Source organism: Natator depressus, chromosome 21 (genome assembly GCF_965152275.1).
Source record: "Natator depressus isolate rNatDep1 chromosome 21, rNatDep2.hap1, whole genome shotgun sequence".
NCBI lineage: Eukaryota > Metazoa > Chordata > Testudines > Cheloniidae > Natator > Natator depressus.
The window spans coordinates 16,576,069-16,596,342 of record NC_134254.1 but is presented as its reverse complement, the minus strand read 5'-3'; the positions used below and the strand labels follow the sequence as shown (position 1 = coordinate 16,596,342).

Genomic DNA, 20,274 nt, shown 5'->3' with positions numbered 1-20,274 from the left:
TCGCATTACCCACCATAAAGCAGTAAAACAAGGGGGACAGAACCCCACTTCCCTCCTTTTGTAGGATACTTAAAAACAGTGGCCCTGGTGCCTAGCCCTGCAACCCTTATTTCAACCTGACTGCTGTCCAGTCGTGCGCACGAGGGGAAGCAGGACTGTGGGTGCAAAAGGCACATGGATGGCAGAGCACGAGGAGACCCCGCTGGATACAGTAGCGTGTCGCAGATCCACAAGGCCCAAGTGACATTAACTGGCTAGTAGTTGAAGGAGCTCAGCTGTGGTCTTGAGCTCCGTGCCTGCAGGGTAAAGCAGGAGGCAGATTTGTGCGTGGCCAGCTCGTGGCTTGCGGCAGGGCAGGCATTCACGCCCCAGCTGGCCATTAATACCTTTGCTCCCCTCTGGGCAATGCAGCAATTAGTGACTTACCCTGCGATCAGCACCATGGTGTGCAGAGAGAAGACCCCCCCCAGCTGCCCTTTAGTGTCCAGGTCAGCTTCAGGCCAGCCTTACCTATCCGGGTGGCACAGGAACTGTCCTCAGCTGCTAAAGTGCACCAGCCCCATCGCCACACTCTCCAAGTGCCTCAGGCTGCACTGGACTGACACTCCACAGGCGGGGAGGTGGGGCAGCATGGCTCCCCCATCCAGAAGCGCAGACCCCAAGATGAAGGCCCAGCTCAGAGGTATGTGGATGCCTGATTTGCCCCATGTTAATGGGAGTTAGGGGCTGAGACAGCTTGGAGAAGCTGGGCCCAAGTGACTTGCCTGAAGTGGGGGGCTGGGAATTGAACCCCCATCTCCTGTGCCCCAGGCTGACACCCTAGCCATTGCACCACGCTGCTGTATTGCGGAACAGAAGCGTCACTGCTGACTGGCTAGTATGTACCCGACAGCAGCCTCCCCATGCCCCCTGGGTGGTGGTTTGCAGCCCAGCCGGGTGCTGCAGCAGCTGCCCCCTTCAGGCTAGCAGGCCAGCCTGCCCCCTGGCATTGCCCATCTTGGATGAGACCCACCTCTGGAGCTAGGCCCCAATCCAACAAAGCACATGCTCTGCGGATTCAGGGCCTTGTATCAATCACTGAAGCAGCCCACTGCTGGGCCCCACTTCTGCTCTCTGCCCGCACTGTGGGGAAGCGCTGCCAGCCCCATGGACAGCTGGGAACCAAGGAGCAGAGCGAGCGACTTGCAGCAGCACTGGGAATTGAACCCACCCATGTCTTTTGGTGCCTTCACCAGACCCGTCCTTCCTCTGCCTCACACCCAACACTGGGCCCTGCTCCAGTGCCTTCCGGCCACCCCCTCACATCCCCAGGGCTGCGTTATAGGGAAAGTGAGGCAAGAAGTTCTTGGGAATCCGATTACCCTCCCACGTCCTCTTCAGTGCTTGGCACAGCCTCTGCCATGTTCCTGGCCCCGAGAAAGGCGTGGCAGGGAGACGGCCCCCTGGAAGGGGGTTTTGCCCCACATGGCTGGTATGGGAAGGAGCAATGAAGCAAATGAATGAAATGCCAGTGGCATGGGCCTGGCCCAGGGGTCCACAAAGGAAGATGGCTGTGAGGCCAGGCCACCCTGACTTGAGTGCTGGTTGATTTAGAGTGTAGAGGGCTGGTGCACGGCCAGGGGCTCACCTTGTAGAGGGGAAATTGCACCTTTGCAGCGCAAGTCAGTCAGCATGAAATCAGCCACTAGCCTTCACTAGACTGAGCCACCCACCCAGCAAGGGCCGGCAACGCAGCATCACTGCACCGAGGAGCCAGGCGGCTGGGGCTCATGGACACACTTGGTTTGCAGCCGCAGAACAAACCAGGATGGAAAAGGAAAAGCACGAAAAGCCATTGATTTCCTTATCCTAGGCACTGAAGAGTTAACAGCTTCCCTGGCATGGAGATACATGACCTCAGCAGCGCTGCCTAGATCCATCCACCCAACTCTATCATCCTTTGCTTCCACAGCCCTTCATCCCAACCGCTCTACAGACACACAGCACTGGCTGCAGCCAATCAGCATGAAAAGGAAGACAGGCCAGTTAACTGGGCAACACCTCACACTCCCAGGAACTGCCAAGCCGATGCAAAGCAGAGAGGAGCCCAGTGCAGAAGGTCTCATCGTACAGAATCAAATCGTCCCCACTTCAAAGCAGAGAATCCTCACACGGCGCCTTCACCCCACAGCCACCGACCTACCAGAGCCCTGCAACGAGGCCTGGCCTAGCTCAGAGCATGAGCAGGAAACTTCTCCAGGCAACGAGTCCTGCACTTGTTCTCAGCTCTCCTCTAGCTGAAGAGTCTCCCCCAATCCCTTTGTGACTCCTTCCTCTGCACCGCCTCCTTGGCCTCTCGGGGTCGGCTCCTTGGCATTTGGTACCTGACCTGGTCTGGAGGATGCCCCGACCTGCATTTCCAGCTCTGATCCACCAGGGAGAGCACCACAGCCAGAGATGCTGTGCCCGCAGCGTGCTGGGTGGCCTTAGGCAGAGGCTCACTCTCCTGTTGAGCAGCAGGTGCCCAGAGACTGGGCTAGGCCTGCTAAGGAGAGTGAGCATCTGCAGGCCATCGGATCACTCGCCCGCCCGTAGGGGAACCTGAGTGGACAGTTCTAAGCTATGGGGAAAAAGCAGCAGGAGCCCAAAGAGCCAGTGGTGAGGAGCCGGGGCCAGCGGTCTCCCCACATTGCTTTATTGTATTGAATTGATTGAGAGAGACAATCCTACATCCATGCGAAGAGACTACGGCTACAGGAAAGCCACATACATAACAGGAGCCCAGCTTGGTTTTTCCCTTCTCATCTCCTTACCCTTGGGGTTCAGTGGGGGGCGGGGGCTGCTGAGAGCATGAACAGGACATCAGCACTTTGTCCTGCCCAGGTTCCTGGCTAGGGGCCCCCAGGGAAACCCTTTCCACAGGCTGCCGAACATAATTTGAGGGACATGGCTGCTGGGGAGAGTAAGAGCTGGCACTGTGAGTGCTTTCCACCTTCCAGGTGCTGGAGCCTCGACACCCCGCGAGGCAGGGGAGTTAAGTGCCATCCCACACTCCAGTGGGGACAGGAAGCAGAGGAGAGTGATTTGCCCTGGGTCATGCAGTCAGCTGGTGACCAAGCTGAGATCAGAACCCAGGAGCCCAGCTCCCAACCCTGCACTCCACACACCAGACCGCGCTGCCTCAGGGAGATGAGGGGGGAGCTGGGTTTAGGTGTCGTTCATGCCCATGTTCTGCATTCGCCCTTCCAGGACGCTATCGCCACCAGCTGGTTTCTTTCTGCTTCCTTCGTGCTGCTTCTTCTGTTTCTTGAAAGGTTCCTGGTCAATGGGAGCAGGTTTCACAAAGGGAATCATTTCTGTCAGCCCTGCTGAGAGACGCAGGCAGTTACCCATGGTGAGAGTGGGCCAGGAACACTTCCACTTTGCTCTCCTGGCCTGAGAACCATTCCCCTTTACACCACCAAGGGAAGTCCTGCCCAGAAGCCCTCATTCCTCCAGTCCCCACAGCCACAACCTTCCCTTCCCCTTCCCACCCCGCTGGCTCCCTGCTCGCAGGACTGGGTTGAGAACTCGCAGAAGAGTCACATGGGAAGCAGTGGAGCTGGGGGGAGAAATCCAGAAGAGGTATTAGCACTGGGAAGGAATGAGCAGACTGGACTTGCTCCAGGCCAGAGTCCCCCCAGGTCCTGCCTCTCCTATGCTACCAGATGGGGGAGGAGACAGCAGACAGGGAGATGTGGGTCAGAGCACAGAGCAGGGGTACCACATGAAGGGCTTTCCGAGTCGTACCTGGCGGCATGAAACCCTTCAGTTTCTCTGGCACGACGATGCCATCGTGTGTCTGGTAGTTCTCCAGGATGGCACAGATTGTGCGGGTCATGGCACACATGGTGGCATTTAGCATATGGACAAACTCCACCTGCAAGGACAAAGCCAGTGACCCTGTGAACAGGGCTCGTGAGGAGCCCTGGCCAAGGCCTGCAGGGTGCAGGCTAAGGAGCTGCTTCCCCTCCCTCCGAGGGGAGACTGATGCATCACTGACCAGGGAGCCCAATGGGAGGCACCACAGCAGCATTTCCGAATCAAGATTTCCGGTTGGGGCCCAAGTATTTCCATATCTGAATCTTCGTCCCAACCCACCCAGAGTTGTCCCCCGAAAACTGAAGGGGGAATGGGGGAGGAAGTTCCCATCAAAATTTTCTGTAGAAGACACCCCCATCCCCCCCAATTTTCTGACCAGCTCTAACTGGGCCCCAGCAGAGAGGATGGAGTGGCTGATGCCCGGAGCTGCTCAGCTCGCCCAGGATGGGACACTGCACTGGCAAGGAATACATTCACTTTGCAGTGAGTGGGAGAGCGAGAAGCGCTGGAGGAAAGATCCCAGCGGGGAGAGCAGCTCCCAGGCAGACACGGAGCATGCAGCAGCAGCAGAAGCCTGGGAGGTAACTGCTCCGAGATGGTTATTCAGTTGCCCCAGGACGCACACGGAGAGTAAAAGGGAGGTACTGAAATGCCACCTACTTTGTCCATCATTTTCTTGGTCTGCCCATAGCGGATCCGCAGGCGACGGGCCTGGTAGTCTGTGCAGTTGGAGCAGGAGACCAGCTCCCGGAAGGCGCCTGATCCTGGGAACCAAGCCTCAAGGTCCAGCTTCTTACTGGCAGCGTGGTTCAGGGAGCCTGCGAGGGAGGGAGGCAGTTACTTGGGCTGGCCGGCGAGGCAGCAGCTGCATGGTAGCAGGGAGAACGCACCGAATGCTGCCTCCGACCCAGCAGTCGCTTTGAAGGGACAGAGGACAAAGCCCTCCCTGCTAAGTTACCTGCCCAACTGCTGTGCTCTGGTTTCACCACAAATGATTATGGGGCCTAGAGACAGGCACCTTAGAAACTCCCGAGACCCAGAGTCATAGTGAAGACTAGTACTCAGGGCTCTGCAGGACTCTAGGCAATGGGGATTCTCCTGGAAGAGGAGGATCTAGGGCTGATTCTCTTCCAGCCCGCCCGCCACTGCTCTGGGGTGGGGCTTGGAGCGTCAATTCCTGCTGGCCAACTCTCTGGCCCATCTCGCGCTATGAACGTGGCTCCTGGACTGGGCTTCCCTGTTCTCACCTTCCTATGCCAGTCCTCAAGGGAGAAGGAGCCAGTCCTGAAGCCTGGCCAGCAAGCAGGGACCGAACAGGTGATCAGACCGACCAGTCACGAATGCCATTCCCACCCCCACTCAGGACGTACTTTTAGCAGCTCCCCTTCCCACACCCCAGTGCAGTGCAGCAGTTCTGGGGCACAGGGCCCGCGCAAAGAACCTGTAGTGCCCTCCCCTCTCGGTCCCTTGTCTTAAAGAGGGATGAAGGCTGAATAAGTGAAATGTGAGACGGAGCCTCAGGACACCAACCACTGCACAGCAGCCTCCAGGATCTGCCGGGTGATGTCCACTCCAAACTGCCGCCTGCCAAGGGGACCTGCCATTGCTAACAACAAAGGCAACGTCAAGCCAACACGCCAAGCCTTCCAAGAGGCAAGAGCGTCGTGCGCGGCTCTCACCCAGCTCATACTGGGTTATAAGGCATTTGGCCTTCTGAGAAACCAGGTGCACTGCCATATGGAAGCACAGCAAGATGACGGAGGCTGGGTCTACACTGCACAGCTGTATCAGGCGGGGTGTGAGAGAACCGTACTGCCAGCCAACAAGAGGGCTTCTGCTGGCCCAGCTGGCCCCCTCGGGAGGTGGTTTCACTATGCCAACAAAAAACTCCCAAGACCTGGCTCACCCATATTGACACCAGGGGGCTTTGCCAGCACAGAGCCACCAGGCAAAGCATCTGTGAGAGCTAATGGGCAGAAGGGGCCACCACATCGTCTAGTTTGACCTCCTGTACATCACAGACCACCCAGTGTAGACACGGCCTTAGCAAGAGGAGCTTCAGGCTCAGATTCCCGGCTAAGGCTGGTTCAAGCCACACCCGAAGCGTTCGATTTCAAGGGGTTCTTTGACACTGAAGACATCTCTCCCCTCCCTGCTGTCGCTTAGCTTTGCCTCTACACCAGCCAGAAGGGGACGTGGGAGCTCTCGGCACTTCCTCCTCTCGTGGGGACAAACCTGCCATCTCTGCAGCACCTCGCCCCCGCTGCCTGGGGAGGAGACAGGGACCAGAGACCAACCCCATCCGGGCACTTGGGTTCCTGAAGCATGTAGGAGTCCAATCGGGGCCCCACTGCTGTATGTTAGCGCAGCACCAAGCACTGAGAGTTCCTGCCCAAACTCCCTTACAGCGTAAGCGGAGACACAAAAGGGGGAACAAGACAGCTGGGGGTGGGGGAAGCACAAGGTAATGGTGACAGCGTAGCACGTGGATCAAACTGACAGTCTCAGCCCAGCAGTGCCTAATCAACACGCACACAGCTTTCAAAGTGGACTCCCCTGCGGTGCCCACACGGACGCTGCTAGCAGGTCACAGCAGTTCCTTCCCTAGAGGAAGGGACGAGCCATTTCAGACTCAATACAAGTCCATTATTAGCTTTTCCTACGAAGCCCAAGTGAGCTCTTGATCCCCCCAAGATTGTTCTGACCGTGGCTAGGCAGGGCACTACTCAGAGCGGGGGTACAGCCACTGCAGTGTATGTTCCTGAAGTGTTACTGCCCAGTGACCACCAAGGAAACAGGACACTTTGGGCTCCTTTCCGACCACACCAGCCACAGGTTTGAGCAGGCCGTGGGACAACAGCCGCTTTATCTTTATGGCAGCAGTGTGCAGAGGCTGAGCCCAAGGCCCATCGCGCTGGGTGCTGTACACATTCTAACCAGAGGCACAGACAGGGGCAGGGGCTTGCCCAAGCTCACCCGCAGGTCAGAAGCCGAGCCAGGACCAGAGCCAGGGCTGGCTCCTCAGACACTGCCCTGCCCACTCGACTCCTGTCTTGGCCCCTGTCCTTCGATGGCAGGCTGGTCCTTCACATCATTACAGAATCTCAGGGTGGGAAGGGACCTCAGGAGGTATCGAGCCCAACCCCCTGCTCAAAGCAGGACCAACCTCAATTAAATCCTCCCAGCCAGGGCTGTGTCAAACCAGGCCTTCAAATCCTCTAAGGAAGGCGATTCCACCACCTCCCTAGGTAACGCATTCCAGTGCTTCACCACCCTCCTAGTGAAAAAGTTTTTCCTAATATCCAACCTAAACCTCCCCACTGCAACTTGAGACCATTACTCCTTGTTCTGTCATCAGCTACCACTGAGAACAGTCTAGATCCATCCTCTTTGGAACCCCCTTTCAGGTAGTTGAAAGCAGCTATCAAATCCCCCCTCATTCTTCTCTTCCGCAGACTAAATAATCCCAGTTCTCTCAGCCTCTCCTCATAACTCACGTGTTCCAGTCCCCTAATCATTTGTGTTGCCCTCCGCTGGACTCTTTCCACATCCTTCTTCTAGTGTGGGGCCCCAAACTGGACACAGTACTCCAGATGAGGCCTCACCAATGCCGAATAGAGGGGAATGATCACGTCCCTCGATCTGCTGGCAATGCTCCTACTTATACAGCCCAAAACGCCGACAGCCTTCTTGGCAACAAGGGCACACTGTTGACTCTCATCCAGCTTCTCGTCCACTGTAACCCCTAGGTCCTTTTCCGCAGAACTGCTGCCGAGCCATTCAGTCCCTAGTCTGTAGCGGTGCATGGGATTCTTCTGTCCTAAGTGCAGGACTCTGCACTTGTCCTTGTTGAACCTCATCAGATTTCTTTTGGCCCAATCCTCTAATATGTCTAGGGCCCTCTGTATCCTGTCCCTCCCCTCCAGCGTATCTACCTCTCCTCCCAGTTTAGTGGTATCCCTACAGAGAGGAGCGTGTGCGCCCAGGAGCAGGAGAGCCGAGTTCCGTACCTGAGACAATATTGACGACGCGGTAAGGAATGCCCAGCGACTGGTAGAACTCCTCGGCAGTCGCAATCATTTCATCAAACATCTCCCAAGACTTGTTGTCATGAGGCGACGCGTAGACAAACTGCTCAATCTGGGGGTGGGGATCATAGAATCATAGAATATCAGGGTTGGAAGGGACCCCAGAAGGTCATCTAGTCCAACCCCCTGCTCGAAGCAGGACCAATTCCCAGTTAAATCACCCCAGCCAGGGCTTTGTCAAGCCTGACCTTAAAAACCTCTAAGGAAGGAGATTCTACCACCTCCCTAGGTAACGCATTCCAGTGTTTCACCACCCTCTTAGTGAAAAAGTTTTTCCTAATATCCAATCTAAACCTCCCCCATTGCAACTTGAGACCATTACTCCTCGTTCTGTCATCTGCTACCATTGAGAACAGTCTAGAGCCATCCTCTTTGGAACCCCCTTTCAGGTAGTTGAAAGCAGCTATCAAATCCCCCCTCATTCTTCTCTTCTGCAGACTAAACAATCCCAGCTCCCTCAGCCTCTCTTCATAAGTCATGTGCTCTAGACCCCTAATCATTTTTGTTGCCCTTCGCTGGACTCTCTCCAATTTATCCACATCCTTCTTGTAGTGGGGGGCCCAAAACTGGACACAGTACTCCAGATGAGGCCTCACCAGTGTCGAATAGAGGGGAACGATCACGTCCCTCGATCTGCTCGCTATGCCCCTACTTATACATCCCAAAATGCCATTGGCCTTCTTGGCAACAAGGGCACACTGCTGACTCATATCCAGCTTCTCGTCCACTGTCACCCCTAGGTCCTTTTCCGCAGAACTGCTGCCTAGCCATTCGGTCCCTAGTCTGTAGCGGTGCATTGGATTCTTCCATCCTAAGTGTAGGACCCTGCACTTATCCTTATTGAACCTCATCAGATTTCTTTTGGCCCAATCCTCCAATTTGTCTAGGTCCTAGGGAGGTCCTAGGGATGGGGGGGTGGGAAGAGAGAGAAGCAACGTATAGAGGGTCGGACTGCACATCTTAGTCTGCTGCTGCTCAGAGGTGAGGCAAGGCCCAGGAATGGTGGATTCAGAGAACGGGAACCAGAAGACAAGGAGATTATTGCAGTAGAAAATGTCTTCTCCAATGTCCATCTCATGGAATCCCAGTGTAATGAACTGATGGTGACGGGAAATGACAGAAGGCCTGGAAACTGACAGCAATTTATACTGACTGACCCCTAAAGGACCTTTGCAGTCTCACAAATCTGTAATTACTTTACTTGGAAGAGGCCAGCAGCAGCACCCAGAGGGGGCTTTCTGGAATAACTCTTGTTCTGAGGGTGTTGAACCTGCAGACCTCTCCTCAGATCATGCAGCGAGGGGGCTCTGCAGTTCCCCTCTGCTCCAGGGTATTACTCATTTTCCCTTCAAATATCCAACACCTGGGAGAAAAGACCCCAAGCCCATTCTTATCTACTAGCTGGGAAACGTTTGCAGGATGCTAACTGGCTAGCAGCACGTCCCTTTACCTTTTCAAACTGGTGCACCCGGAAGATGCCTCTGGTGTCACGGCCGTGCGAGCCAACTTCCTGCCTGAAGCAGGTGGACAGCCCAGCGTATCTGATGGGCAGATCTTCCGGCTTCAGCCACTCATCCCTGTGCAAAGCTGCAATTGGCTGTTCAGAGGTAGCAATCAGGTACTTCTCATCGACAGAGCTGTCCTCCGATTTCTCACTGCCCTTGCCAATGACCTGGAGACGGGGATTGAACAGCATTCTGTTAGCGTGCCAGAGCAGAACACACATCTATGGATACGTGCAATAGCCTCCGCAATGCAGACCTCGGCCCCAGGAACAGCAAGAGCCACAGGCTAGAAGGATCCTTTGCCATGGCAAACACTAACGGAAAACCGTACTTGGTTTGCCAGCATCAGGACGCACAGGCCCTTCCCTGCAGCTTACCTTGTAAAGCTCCTCATCAAACTGACTGAGCTGAGCCACCTCCTGCATCACCTCTTTCCTCATGAAGAAGGGTGTGTAGATAGGGGTGTACCCCTTGCTGAGCAGGGTCTGCAGAGCATACTGGATCAGCGCCTGCTCAAGGAAAACCAGGGCACCCTACAAACACAAGACAAGCCTCTCAGGTCACACGAAGGACCAATGGCTCGGATTCCAGAGGTGCTGAGTGCATGCAACTCCTGTCCTGGGAGCTGAGTGCCTCTGACGACCAGGCCAAAAGTGCCTACAATAGCTCAGCTTAGAGAATGGAGCCAATAATTAAGACAGAAAAAGGAGTCCAAACCGATGATACCTGAAGGCAAACAATGGTGATGGGCTTACCCCATGCAAGTCTTGGTCCAAAAGGTTTTATACACAGTCATGCCATGGAGCGTCTGCACTGAAAACATGCTCAGCAACAGTGGACAGGCAGCACTGGTCATATTCCCACGCACCCAGTCGGACACCCTTTGATTGTGGCACATGCAGCTGTCTTTAAAAAGCTAATGCAAGGCTGAACTCCACCCGCTGTGCAGAGGCTTTGCTCCCTCCCTAAAGGAGGGGAAAACTCCCTCTGCCTAGTACATGATCAGCGATCAAATTCAGCACCAGAAAATGCACTTGTGCCTACTAGTTCAGTAGATTAGATTAGTGGGAGGTACAACACGAATGGCAGGAAAGCAGCAGATCTCTGCCACAAAGGCAGGTGCTTTGTTCTATGCCCGTCTGATTCTTTTTCCTGCATCTCAGAACCAGGAAGGTTTGGGGCTTCGGGCTCTCACCTTCAGGAAGTACCCTCTGCTTCCAGCTACTATGGCCCCCTTTTCTCCCTCGTAGCCATCCACCATCACCACCAAGTCCACATGGGAGTACTTCTTCCTCACCGCGCAGTCTCCCCAGATCCTCTCCACGCGGTTATCTGCATCCTGCATGCAAGGCGAGAGAAGGAAAACATGGGCTCACTTGGACGGCCACGCCCGGTGCGGGGTGTAGAACCCTGGGCCAGTGTGTTCTGTGGAAGGTAGGTAAGGAATGAAGAGGGAGTGGTCAGGCCCTCATTCCTCTCCCTCCCTTTCCCCACAAGGGTCAGTGCTCAAACCTCAGGCATCTCCCAGTGGAGAGCATCAATACTTGTCTGAGCGCTTGCCACAGCTGTTACCGGACTCAACCCGAGGGGCTCCCTCACCTTGGGATTGGCTCTGCAGTCTCCTTAGCGACTAAATCCAGGCAACTGACAGACACAGCTTGGAACCCTAATGCTGATCCCAGCCGGCAGCATAATATGATGTCACTTGGCTGCTGGCCCAGCCCAATTGTATTCCTGGAGTTAAACATTCTTGCTGGGTGAATGCAATGGGCAAGTGCATATCCCAGCGTTTGGCTCTGCCCAAGTTTCCCATGTATGCACTAAACAATGGCGGAGAGTTCCACACTGTCTGAGCGGGTCTTTGTGTTCAGTGAGCTCCTTCGCTGCAGGACACCCTGTCTTGTAATGCAGATTTCATTCACTCCCTACCCGATCTCAGCAACCCCTCTCAACAGGGAGCTCACTGACTGCGTCTGCGGTCACTTTGATGTGCTGTGTATGGCTGTTTCAAGCTGACTGTACGGTACTTCCCAAAACCTGACAGAGACATCGTCTACACAGAGGGGATGCGTCTGGCTCCTACCTCATCGTTGCTGATGGGCACAGAGGGGTGGAGGAGGTTTCCAATTTCTCGGAGGCTTTCAAACCGCTCTGCCTCCAGTTTCACACGCTCAGCATCGCACTTCAGGATGGCTTCGTCAATGAGAACACGGACTTTCTTAATCTGGGTTACCTGAAGACCCTGTTACACACAAATCGCTGGGCGTGTCACTACACAGCTCAAACAACAGAGAAAATGAGCATTATGCTCTTGAAAAGGGCCAAAGAGTTTTTTTAAGTAGCGTAAACCACTCTGATCTTTGCCTAACCAGCCTGGCTTTTGCAGAGGTAAATCACATTTCACTAATCAAACAGACTTCACTGAATATGTCAATACAGTATTGGATAAAGGAAAGCCTGTTGACAATTTATTTAGACTGTCAAAGGCCTTTGACAAAGTCCCTCACAAGAGGCTACTACACAAGCTAAGTCATCAGAGTGAGAGACAAAGTATTGTCATAGATCAAAAACCAGCTAAGAGTCAGGAATCAGTAGGAATAAATGGCCAGTTTTCATCATGGCAGAAGATGAAGAGCAGGTGCCTCAAAGTTTCTCATTAGGCCCACCGTTACTTCATGTATTTATTAGTGATCTGGAAATGGGGGTGAGCAGTGAGGTGCAGATGACACGAAGTTATTTAGGTCAGTCCAATCCAGAGAGAACTGTGAGGAACTTCGGAGGGACCTAATCAAGCTAGAGGAATGAGCAGCACAAGGGTAGATGAAGCTAAATTTGATAAATGCCAAGTACTGCAGTTGGGATGGAATAATTTGAACTACTCCTAAACCTTACTAGGTTCTAAATTCATTAGATCAACTCAGGAAAGGGACCCGGGTATCACTGTAGCCCACTCAGTGGAGACTTCTGCTTAATTGCAGCTGCGGTCAAAAAGCAAATAATTCTTAAGATGCAAAAGGAAAGGGACAGGGATTCATATGGGAAATATCATGGTGCCATTACATAAACCAAGTGTGCCTCATTTGGAAAACCGTGCGCAGTTCTGGCCATCGCATCTCAAAAAGGAAGATTAAAGGGGTTCAGAGAACGGCAACAAAAATGATTAGGGCAACGATAAAACTGATCTGAAGAGAGATTGATGAGACTAGGATTGTTACTTTAGGAAGGTGGGGAATAAGAGGAGCCATGATATAAGTCTATAAAACTAATGACTGGTTTACAGAAGGGAGATCAGAAGCTTCTGTTCTCCCTGTCTCACAACACAAGAACAAAGGGACATGCAAAGAAACGGAGAGGCGGTAAATCCATAACTAATACAAGGAAATACCTTTTCACGTGTGTGATTGGCAAGGAGTTCCACAGTTCAAGGGATGTTAAGGCCAAAATCTTAAGATTAAAAAAGGGACTGAACACATATCTCTATGGATAAGAATATCTGGCTCTAATAGTGGATACCATTGAATTTTGGACACAATAATACACCACGTGCTTAAGTGTTTCTTATACCTGTCCCTAAAGCATCTCGTGCTGGCAAGCAAGATACTGTCTTAGCTGGCCAGGGGGCTGATCCAGTCTGACAATTCCTGTATTTACATTTTAGCTGAAAAACGGCACCTCCAGCAGCACTATACTTCTCGTCTCCAGGCAGGGACACCGGTTCAGTACAGACTGAGGAAAGAGAACCACCATCTGAATTGCCAATAGCACTTTGGTGTGTTCCTCAGAGGTGTCCTATTAAAGTATTGTCTCAGCCTGACCCTACCTAGCTGACAAGATCTAACCTGTTCACAGCACAGTGATTTGGCGGGAGGTCTCTGACTGCAGAAGTACAGAACAGTCAGACTTCAGGCCGGAAGATGGTGAGATAAACAGGAATAAAAGAAAAGGCAGGTGGTCAACTATCACTTTGCAGAGTGCCCGCAGCCCCGTGAAAGCCAGGGGCGTAACTCACCGCTAAGACGTCGGCAGTGAGGCCATCAAGATTTTGTGCATCTTCTGGTACCGACTCATCATCACCCACGGGCTCTTTTTTCTGCAAAGGGCGGAATTGAGAGGAACAATGAGCACGCTAAGAACATACGTTGAAAGCAGCGACATGGGTATGTGCTACAGTTGCTGCAGTGTGTGGAATCAGGACTGGGAGGAGAGGGCCCAGGAAAGGATCTCAAAGTTCACCTTACAAAGCCAGCCACAATATGACACAGAATGAAAAACCATGGCTAGATCCTGCAGGGTAGTGGATTCTTCTAGTCAGCTATACGCTTCGGCAGTGAATCTGACATGGGAACAATTTTCTCAGGTCTATTGACGCAACAACCTTAATTTGACATTGTCAAAAATTTCTATGGACATTTTTCAGGTCATTCATTAAGCAAACTTCTTCTTACTAGAGGTCATCAGCTGCAGGAAGATTAGACAGATTACACTGCTTTTCAATAAGACCATAACAAATAGTACCACATCAGCGCTACACTAGCACCGTATTACCAGGGAACACAGCTGCTATGATTTCATAGCACTCAACTCTCTTACCTTCATTTTCTCACCTATCGTTTTGCTGCACAGGTTCTTCAGTTTGTTCAAGTTGTCTGCACGAAATCTGCCTGGAAGGGAAGCATTGGAGGAAAAAAAATAGACCAGTGATCTCCATAGTGAAACTACACATTTGCTAGCAGATTCAGAAACCTGTTGAGTTGGTAAGTTGTTATCCCTGTAGGTGAAGTAACACAGACACAAACAGTTCAGATACACAGCTCATTCCCTCTTTGCTTCAATTAGCTTTATAGATCTTACTCAGAGCGTTGGCAAAATGAGAGGAGAAACTTGCCCTGAGCAGGCATTCCATAACACCGGAGAGAAAGAATGGCATCACAGCAGGAATAGGAGTTGAGAGATTCTCCTCTGCCACAAACTCATTGCATGCCTGTGGGCAAGTCAGTCCCCCTGTGACACCATTTTCCCAGCTATAAAGCAAAAGCAGTACTTCACTACCTCACAGAATCACCGGGTGGCTTAATTCAGACATGCACAGTTCCACTCACCCTCTGGCCCTGTGCAATGTTTTAGGTAAACTGTTCACTGTGTCATTAGTCGGGGTGAGGGAGGAGATTTTATGCCTTAGCTGGTAAATTTTCAGGGCTTGAAAACAATCCCTTCACCCCACTGGTCAGCGTAGAACAGAAAACCCATGGCAAGAGGGGGAGGCAACTCCTTCCACCCCTCCCAGATTCCAGAAAAAATGTCAATTTTCATTTAAAACGTTTCCAGTTTCTTACGGAGGCTAAGACAGGCTCCCAAATGTTACCATGTACCAAAGCCTACAGCAGGGGTCGGCAGCCTTTCAGAAGTGGTGTGCCGAGTCTTCATCAATTCACTTTAATTTAAGGTTTTGCGTGCCAGTCATACATTTTAACGTTTTTTAGAAGGTCTGTCTCTATAAGTCTATATATTATATCACTAATTTATTGTCATATGTAAAGTAAACAAGATTTTCAAAATGTTTAAGAAGCTTCATTTAAAATTAAATTAAAATGCTGATCTTACGCCGCCAGCCTGCTCAACCCGCTGCCAGTCTGGGGTTACGTTCACCTAGGCTGGCAGCAGGCTGAGCGGGGCCTGCGGCCAGGACCCTCGCTGGCAAGGGGCTGGCAGCCAGAACCCCAGACGGGCAGCGGGCTGAGCAGGGCCAGCGGCCGGGACCCCAGACTGGCAGCGGGCTGAGCAGCTCAGCCTGCTGCCGGTCTGGGGTTCAGTCCGCCAGCTCCTGCCAGTCAGGGTTCCGGCTACCGGCCCCACTCAGCCCGCTGCTGGTCTGGGATCCCGGCCCTGCCCACATAGAGTGGGTACCTACTTTCTCCCTGGTTCTAGCCCATTCTCTTCCTCTCTCTCTGCACTGAGCTGAGGGTGGGAGTGCACTGAGCACAGGACTGGGGGTGAAGGAGCAGGCTGGGGGTTGGGGTGTCAGGTCTGGCCAGGAGCTAGAATGAGGGAGGGGACTCAGGGCTGGGGCAAGAGGTTTGGATGTGGAGTGCTTACCTGGACAGCTCCCATTTGGTGCGAGGGGTGCAGGTAGAAATGTGGGGGGGGGGTGCAGGAGCTCCTGTTTGGTGCTCAGGGTGGGGATGGGAATGTGGGAGGTGCAAGAGTCAGGATATGGGGTGTGGGGGGCTGGGTATGTGTGGAGGGTGCAGGAGTCAGGGCAGGGGCTGGGGGCATGTGAGGGGGGTGCAGGAGTCAGGGCATGGGGTGTGGGGGGGGCTGGGTATGTGTGGGGGTACCGAAGTCAGGGCTGGGGTCATGGGGGGTGCAGGGGTCAGGGCAGGAGGCTGGGTGCGTGTGAGGGGGGTGCAGAGCTCAGGGCAGGGGGCTGGGAGTGTGTGTGGGGCGTGTAGGGGTCAGGGCAGAGGGCTGGGGGTGTGGGCTGGGGTTGTGGGGGTGTTAACTAGAGACAGGTACTAATGCATCCAGGAACTGCACCGTGGCTGGAACCCAAGTGCAGGAGCTAGAACAGGATCAGACTTGTCACTAGACTCTAGAGCTGGGGGTTTCTCAGGGGAAAGTGTGGTGGCAACCCTTGCTGGTGGCCGCGTTCACACTTTCCCCCAAAATACTTCATTAGCTTTAGGGAAAACAAATAAATACGCACATGCACATTGCAATTTGTTTACTCCTAGCTAGTAAGTTCCTTGTGAAAAGTGATATTAACAAGCATACAAGTATCACTTGTCACAGCCCTGCCAAGCCTGGGGACAAATTAAGCCCTGGCTGGGGGGCCGGGGGAGGCAGCGGGGGGCTGGAGCCTGAAGCCCCACCGCCAGAGCCTGGGGCCTGACGACGCACAGCCAGAGCCTGGAACTGGAGCCCAAAGCCCCGCGGCCAGAGCCTGCCGCCCCGCCACCCCAGGGCTGAAGCCCAAAGCCTGAGCCCCACCATCCCTGGGGGTACATGGGGTCTTCCAGGGGTACATCAACTCATCTAGATATTTGCCTAGTTTTACAACAGGCTACACAAAAAGCACTAGGGAAGCAGTACAGACTAAAAATTTATACAGACTTGTTATGCTGCTCTATGTACTGTACACGAACATGTAAGTACTGCACAAGATTTATATTCCAAGTGATTTATTTTATAATTCTGTGGTAACAAGGAGAAAGTCAGCCACGTTTCAGTACTAGTGGCTGTGACACTTCTGTATTTTTATGTCTGATTTTGTAAGCAAGTAGTTTTTAAGTGAGATGAAACTTGGGGTACGCAAGACAAATCAGACTCCTGAAAGGGGTACAGTACTCTGGAAAGGTTGAGAGCCACTGCTTAACAGCACTGCCCTGGACTTCACTGGTGGGCACCTCCCTCTATCAGCCTCCGGCTGGTCTGTCTAGTACTGTCGCTAATGGGGGTCTAGTTCACACCTTGTAAATACTGGTAACACTTATGCGGGGGGCAGGGGGGAGAAGGGCCTTAACAGATGTGTGATGTGCTTTGAGATCACTCAACCAGGAACCAAGCTCAGATTTACATTGATGGCTGATTTAAAAAAAATATATACCAGTAAAAAAAAAGTGGATTAAAAGTGGTGTCAGTGAATGATATTCTTCCAAGGTGCTCTGAATGCTAGGAATATCAGCAGAGAAACCAAAAAGCAAATTCCTCCAACCCTTCTCTCCCAAATACAAAGTTGCATTCCCAGAGACCTGACAGTGCAAACTGATTGAATAGTGCCTACTTTTGATCTGTGGCATGAATGAATCAGTTTCTACTCTAATTGCAGCTGGATTGCATCAGACTGCATGATTCACCAATCCCCAAGCAGCATCCTGCCAAATTGTGCTCCCCTGATTTAAATGCCAACACACACGTTCACAGCACAGCTACCGAATGCAGCTTCTCTTGCATCAAAGTGCTCACTCCCAAAAGCAGAGGGCAGCACTGCGACACTGCCTTCAGCCCAGAGCTTCACTACAGCAACCTCCTGCCTCACCGTCTGCATTTAAGCAGCGCTGCCCAGATACGCAAGACATTAATACAGCTTGTGCTGACAGCAAACAGTGCTGCCTGACAACGTGCATTAACCCAGCCCTCTTTCCATAACAAGGAAAGAGGTTCTTCCACATGAAGGCAACTACATTAAAAGTGGGGTCCATTTAGCCAATAGCTTCACATTCTAATAATTACTATTGCCAAAAAAAACCTCAGCAACATAAGCTTCTGTATCCTAGAAATAGTGGCCTCTTTTGCAGATTCCCAGAGTGATCTGTCTCCCATTACGACTACATAAATGCATTAAGCTACCATATTTACTCAACAAACAGGTGATCTTTAAATGGATCAACAAGTAACCCACAAAACACAAGGTTCAGATTAGAAAGATCCCCTTGGCTAGTCCCAGGCCACGTGACCTTTTCCGAAATCAGAGGCTGATTTAGTTCTTCTCTCTGGTCACACCTCCAGGAACAGAGCTGGGAAAAGCTTACTGGTCCCAAGAACACCTGTACTGGTCTGGCAAAGCATTTCTAGGACCGGTGAACCATGACACACCAGACCCGAAAACAGGTCTTTTCTTTCTGAGGCCCCCAAACATGCTACAAAAACTCCACGGCCTAGCTGTGCCACAATGTTTTTTCGGCTTATAAAAGTCAGGGCCAGCGTTAGGGGGTAGCAAGGGGGATTGCCCAGGGCTCCCACCATAGGGGGCACTCAAACTAAATTGCTCAGGCTGTGGTGTCAGTCCTGGGTGGTGGGGCTTGGGGCCCCAGGCTGCCGTCCTGCATGGCTGGACTTTGGCTTTCTGCCCTGGGCCCTAGTGAGTCTAATGCCGGCCACGCTTGGTGGCCACCCCTGAAACCTGCTCGCGGCCCCTTTGGGGGCCCAGGACCCCTGGTTGAGAACCACTGCCCTAACAGTCACCTCATTCTTACTGTTCTTATCTTCCCAACCCAACCTTCACTTATGACACAGCCACCAGTAATCTCAGGAACTGCTGAAGTCAGAAGTCAATGCTTTAGACAGCCAACAGATGGGTGCCAGTCTGTCAGATATTTCTAATGACTTATTGCTACAGGACGCGGGGGCGATCACGCCGGTTTGACTGGCTGCGGAAATTACGTGGAATTGGAGCGGGGAGAAACAGAACACAACGGTCACCGTGCAGACTGGATTTCAAGGTCAGGTAACCAGCTGGAGACCCGAGTGCATGCTCCACGCCTTGATGAAGTCAGGGGGCTCCTACCAAAGGCAGCAACAACGAAAGGCCCAGATTACGGCGGGCCCCAGCATCGCCGCTCCACCGACTCCAGCTGGAGGCGCCGGCGCTCAGCAACGTGCGCAGCTCGGCTGGCTCGGGAGGCACCGTGCCCAGCCCGGCCCCAGAGGGCTCTCCGCTGCCGGGGGCATCGCTGCTGCTCACCCTGAGGCCACAGGGGCCCAGAGCGGCCCTGCCTCGCCACGGGCACCTGGGGCACGGCCCTGCGCTGACAGCCTCTGTCACCCTCACGGCCTGCCAAACTTGGGGGGGCTATGGAGATGCAAGGACTGAAACCTTCCACGGGGGGGGCCTGCACCCAGAGCGCGGGGACCCCCCCGCTGCAAGGGGGGGAGGGGGGCCCGCACCCCGTGCAGGGGGGTCCCCACTGGCTCCAGGTGGGGGAGGCTCGTTCGCGCATGCGCACCGGGCTGCCGCGGACCCCATCTGGCAGCGGCCGGACCCGCTCCCCGCCCGGCACCTACATCGCCGCCAGGCCCCGTCCGCCTCCACCAGCGCGTCCACCAGCGCCGGGTCCTTGAAGCGCTTGATCTGCGTCTCGCGCACGCGGCCGGGGTCCCCGCCCTTGTCGGCGCGGAACAGGTCCAGGTCCAGCACCATCGTGCCGGCGGCGAGCGGCGCTGGGGCAGCAGGCGGCGGCACTGCGCAGGCGCGGCACTGAGGGCGTGGCGGAACGGCGGCCGCGGCGCAGAGCCGGCCGGGAACGGGGCGCATGCGTGGGAACGACAGCCTGGCCGAACAGCGGCTCAGCGCGCGTGCGCGGCTTTCCGGGGCGGGGCGGGGCGGGGTAGAGCGCGCCCTGCCGGCGCGGTGTGGCGTCGCAGGCAGCCCGAGCGCAGCGCGTGGGGCGGGGATGCTGCCGAGAGCCAGGGGACTCCTGCAAGCCGGGGGGGGGGCAGCGGGACCCCCAGCCCCCGCGGGGCCCGGGCTGCAGCCTGGCGACCCAGGGGGAAACTCTCCTGGGCACGTGGCCTCAGCCAAGGGCCTGCGCAAAACTGAGCAGCCTTGTCCCGCCCCCTGCCCCGCCCCTTCTCCGGGCCCCCCCAATCCGCCCCCCCCGCTGCTCTCCCAGCCCCCTCCCTCCCTCCTTCTCACCGGGCCGGCCGGGGGAGGGGGCTTGGGCTGAGGCAGGGGGCTGGGATGCGGGAGGGGGCTCCGGGCTGAGGCAGGGGGCTGGGATGCGGGAGGGGGTGGGGGCTCCGGGCTGAGGCAGGGGGCTGGGATGCGGGAGGGGGAGGGGGCTCCGGGCTGAGGCAGGGGGCTGGGATGCCGGAGGGGGCGCTGGGATGCGGGAGGGGGTGGGGGCTCGGGCTGAGGCAGGGGGCTGGGATGCGGGAGGGGGAGGGGGCTCCGGGCTGAGGCAGGGGGCTGGGATGCGGGAGGGGGTGGGGGCTCGGGCTGAGGCAGGGGGCTGGGATGCGGGAGGGGGTGGGGGCTCGGGCTGAGGCAGGGGGCTGGGATGCGGGAGGGGGAGGGGGCTCCGGGCTGAGGCAGGGGGCTGGGATGCGGGAGGGGGCGCTGGGAT

At 54.6% G+C, this 20,274-nt stretch overlaps 1 protein-coding gene and 1 non-coding gene across 3 annotated transcripts; both read right to left on the bottom strand.

The window, feature by feature from the left end:
• Positions 1–2,683: 2,683 nt before the first annotated feature.
• SARS1 (seryl-tRNA synthetase 1) lies at positions 2,684–19,418 on the bottom strand. Of its 2 annotated transcripts, none has more exons than XM_074936328.1 (11): positions 18,717–18,778; positions 14,024–14,201; positions 13,443–13,523; positions 11,517–11,675; positions 10,629–10,772; positions 9,811–9,966; positions 9,379–9,600; positions 7,851–7,980; positions 4,501–4,658; positions 3,769–3,898; positions 2,684–3,344 (listed from the first exon to the last, which is right to left on the bottom strand). In XM_074936328.1, the coding sequence occupies exons 1-11, from the start codon at positions 18,761–18,763 to the stop codon at positions 3,187–3,189; spliced, it is 1,563 nt and encodes a 520-aa protein (XP_074792429.1). In that variant the 5' UTR covers positions 18,764–18,778; the 3' UTR covers positions 2,684–3,186. The 2 variants fall into 2 exon arrangements, with proteins under 2 accessions (XP_074792429.1, XP_074792430.1); XM_074936329.1 differs by lacking the exon at positions 18,717–18,778 and adding an exon at positions 19,214–19,418 and having other exon boundaries at positions 2,687–3,344; positions 14,024–14,094.
• On the bottom strand, positions 6,590–6,692 carry LOC141975839 (small nucleolar RNA SNORA16B/SNORA16A family). The gene has a single exon (XR_012636015.1). It is a non-coding gene; the product is annotated as a small nucleolar RNA SNORA16B/SNORA16A family (small nucleolar RNA).
• Positions 19,419–20,274: the final 856 nt, after the last annotated feature.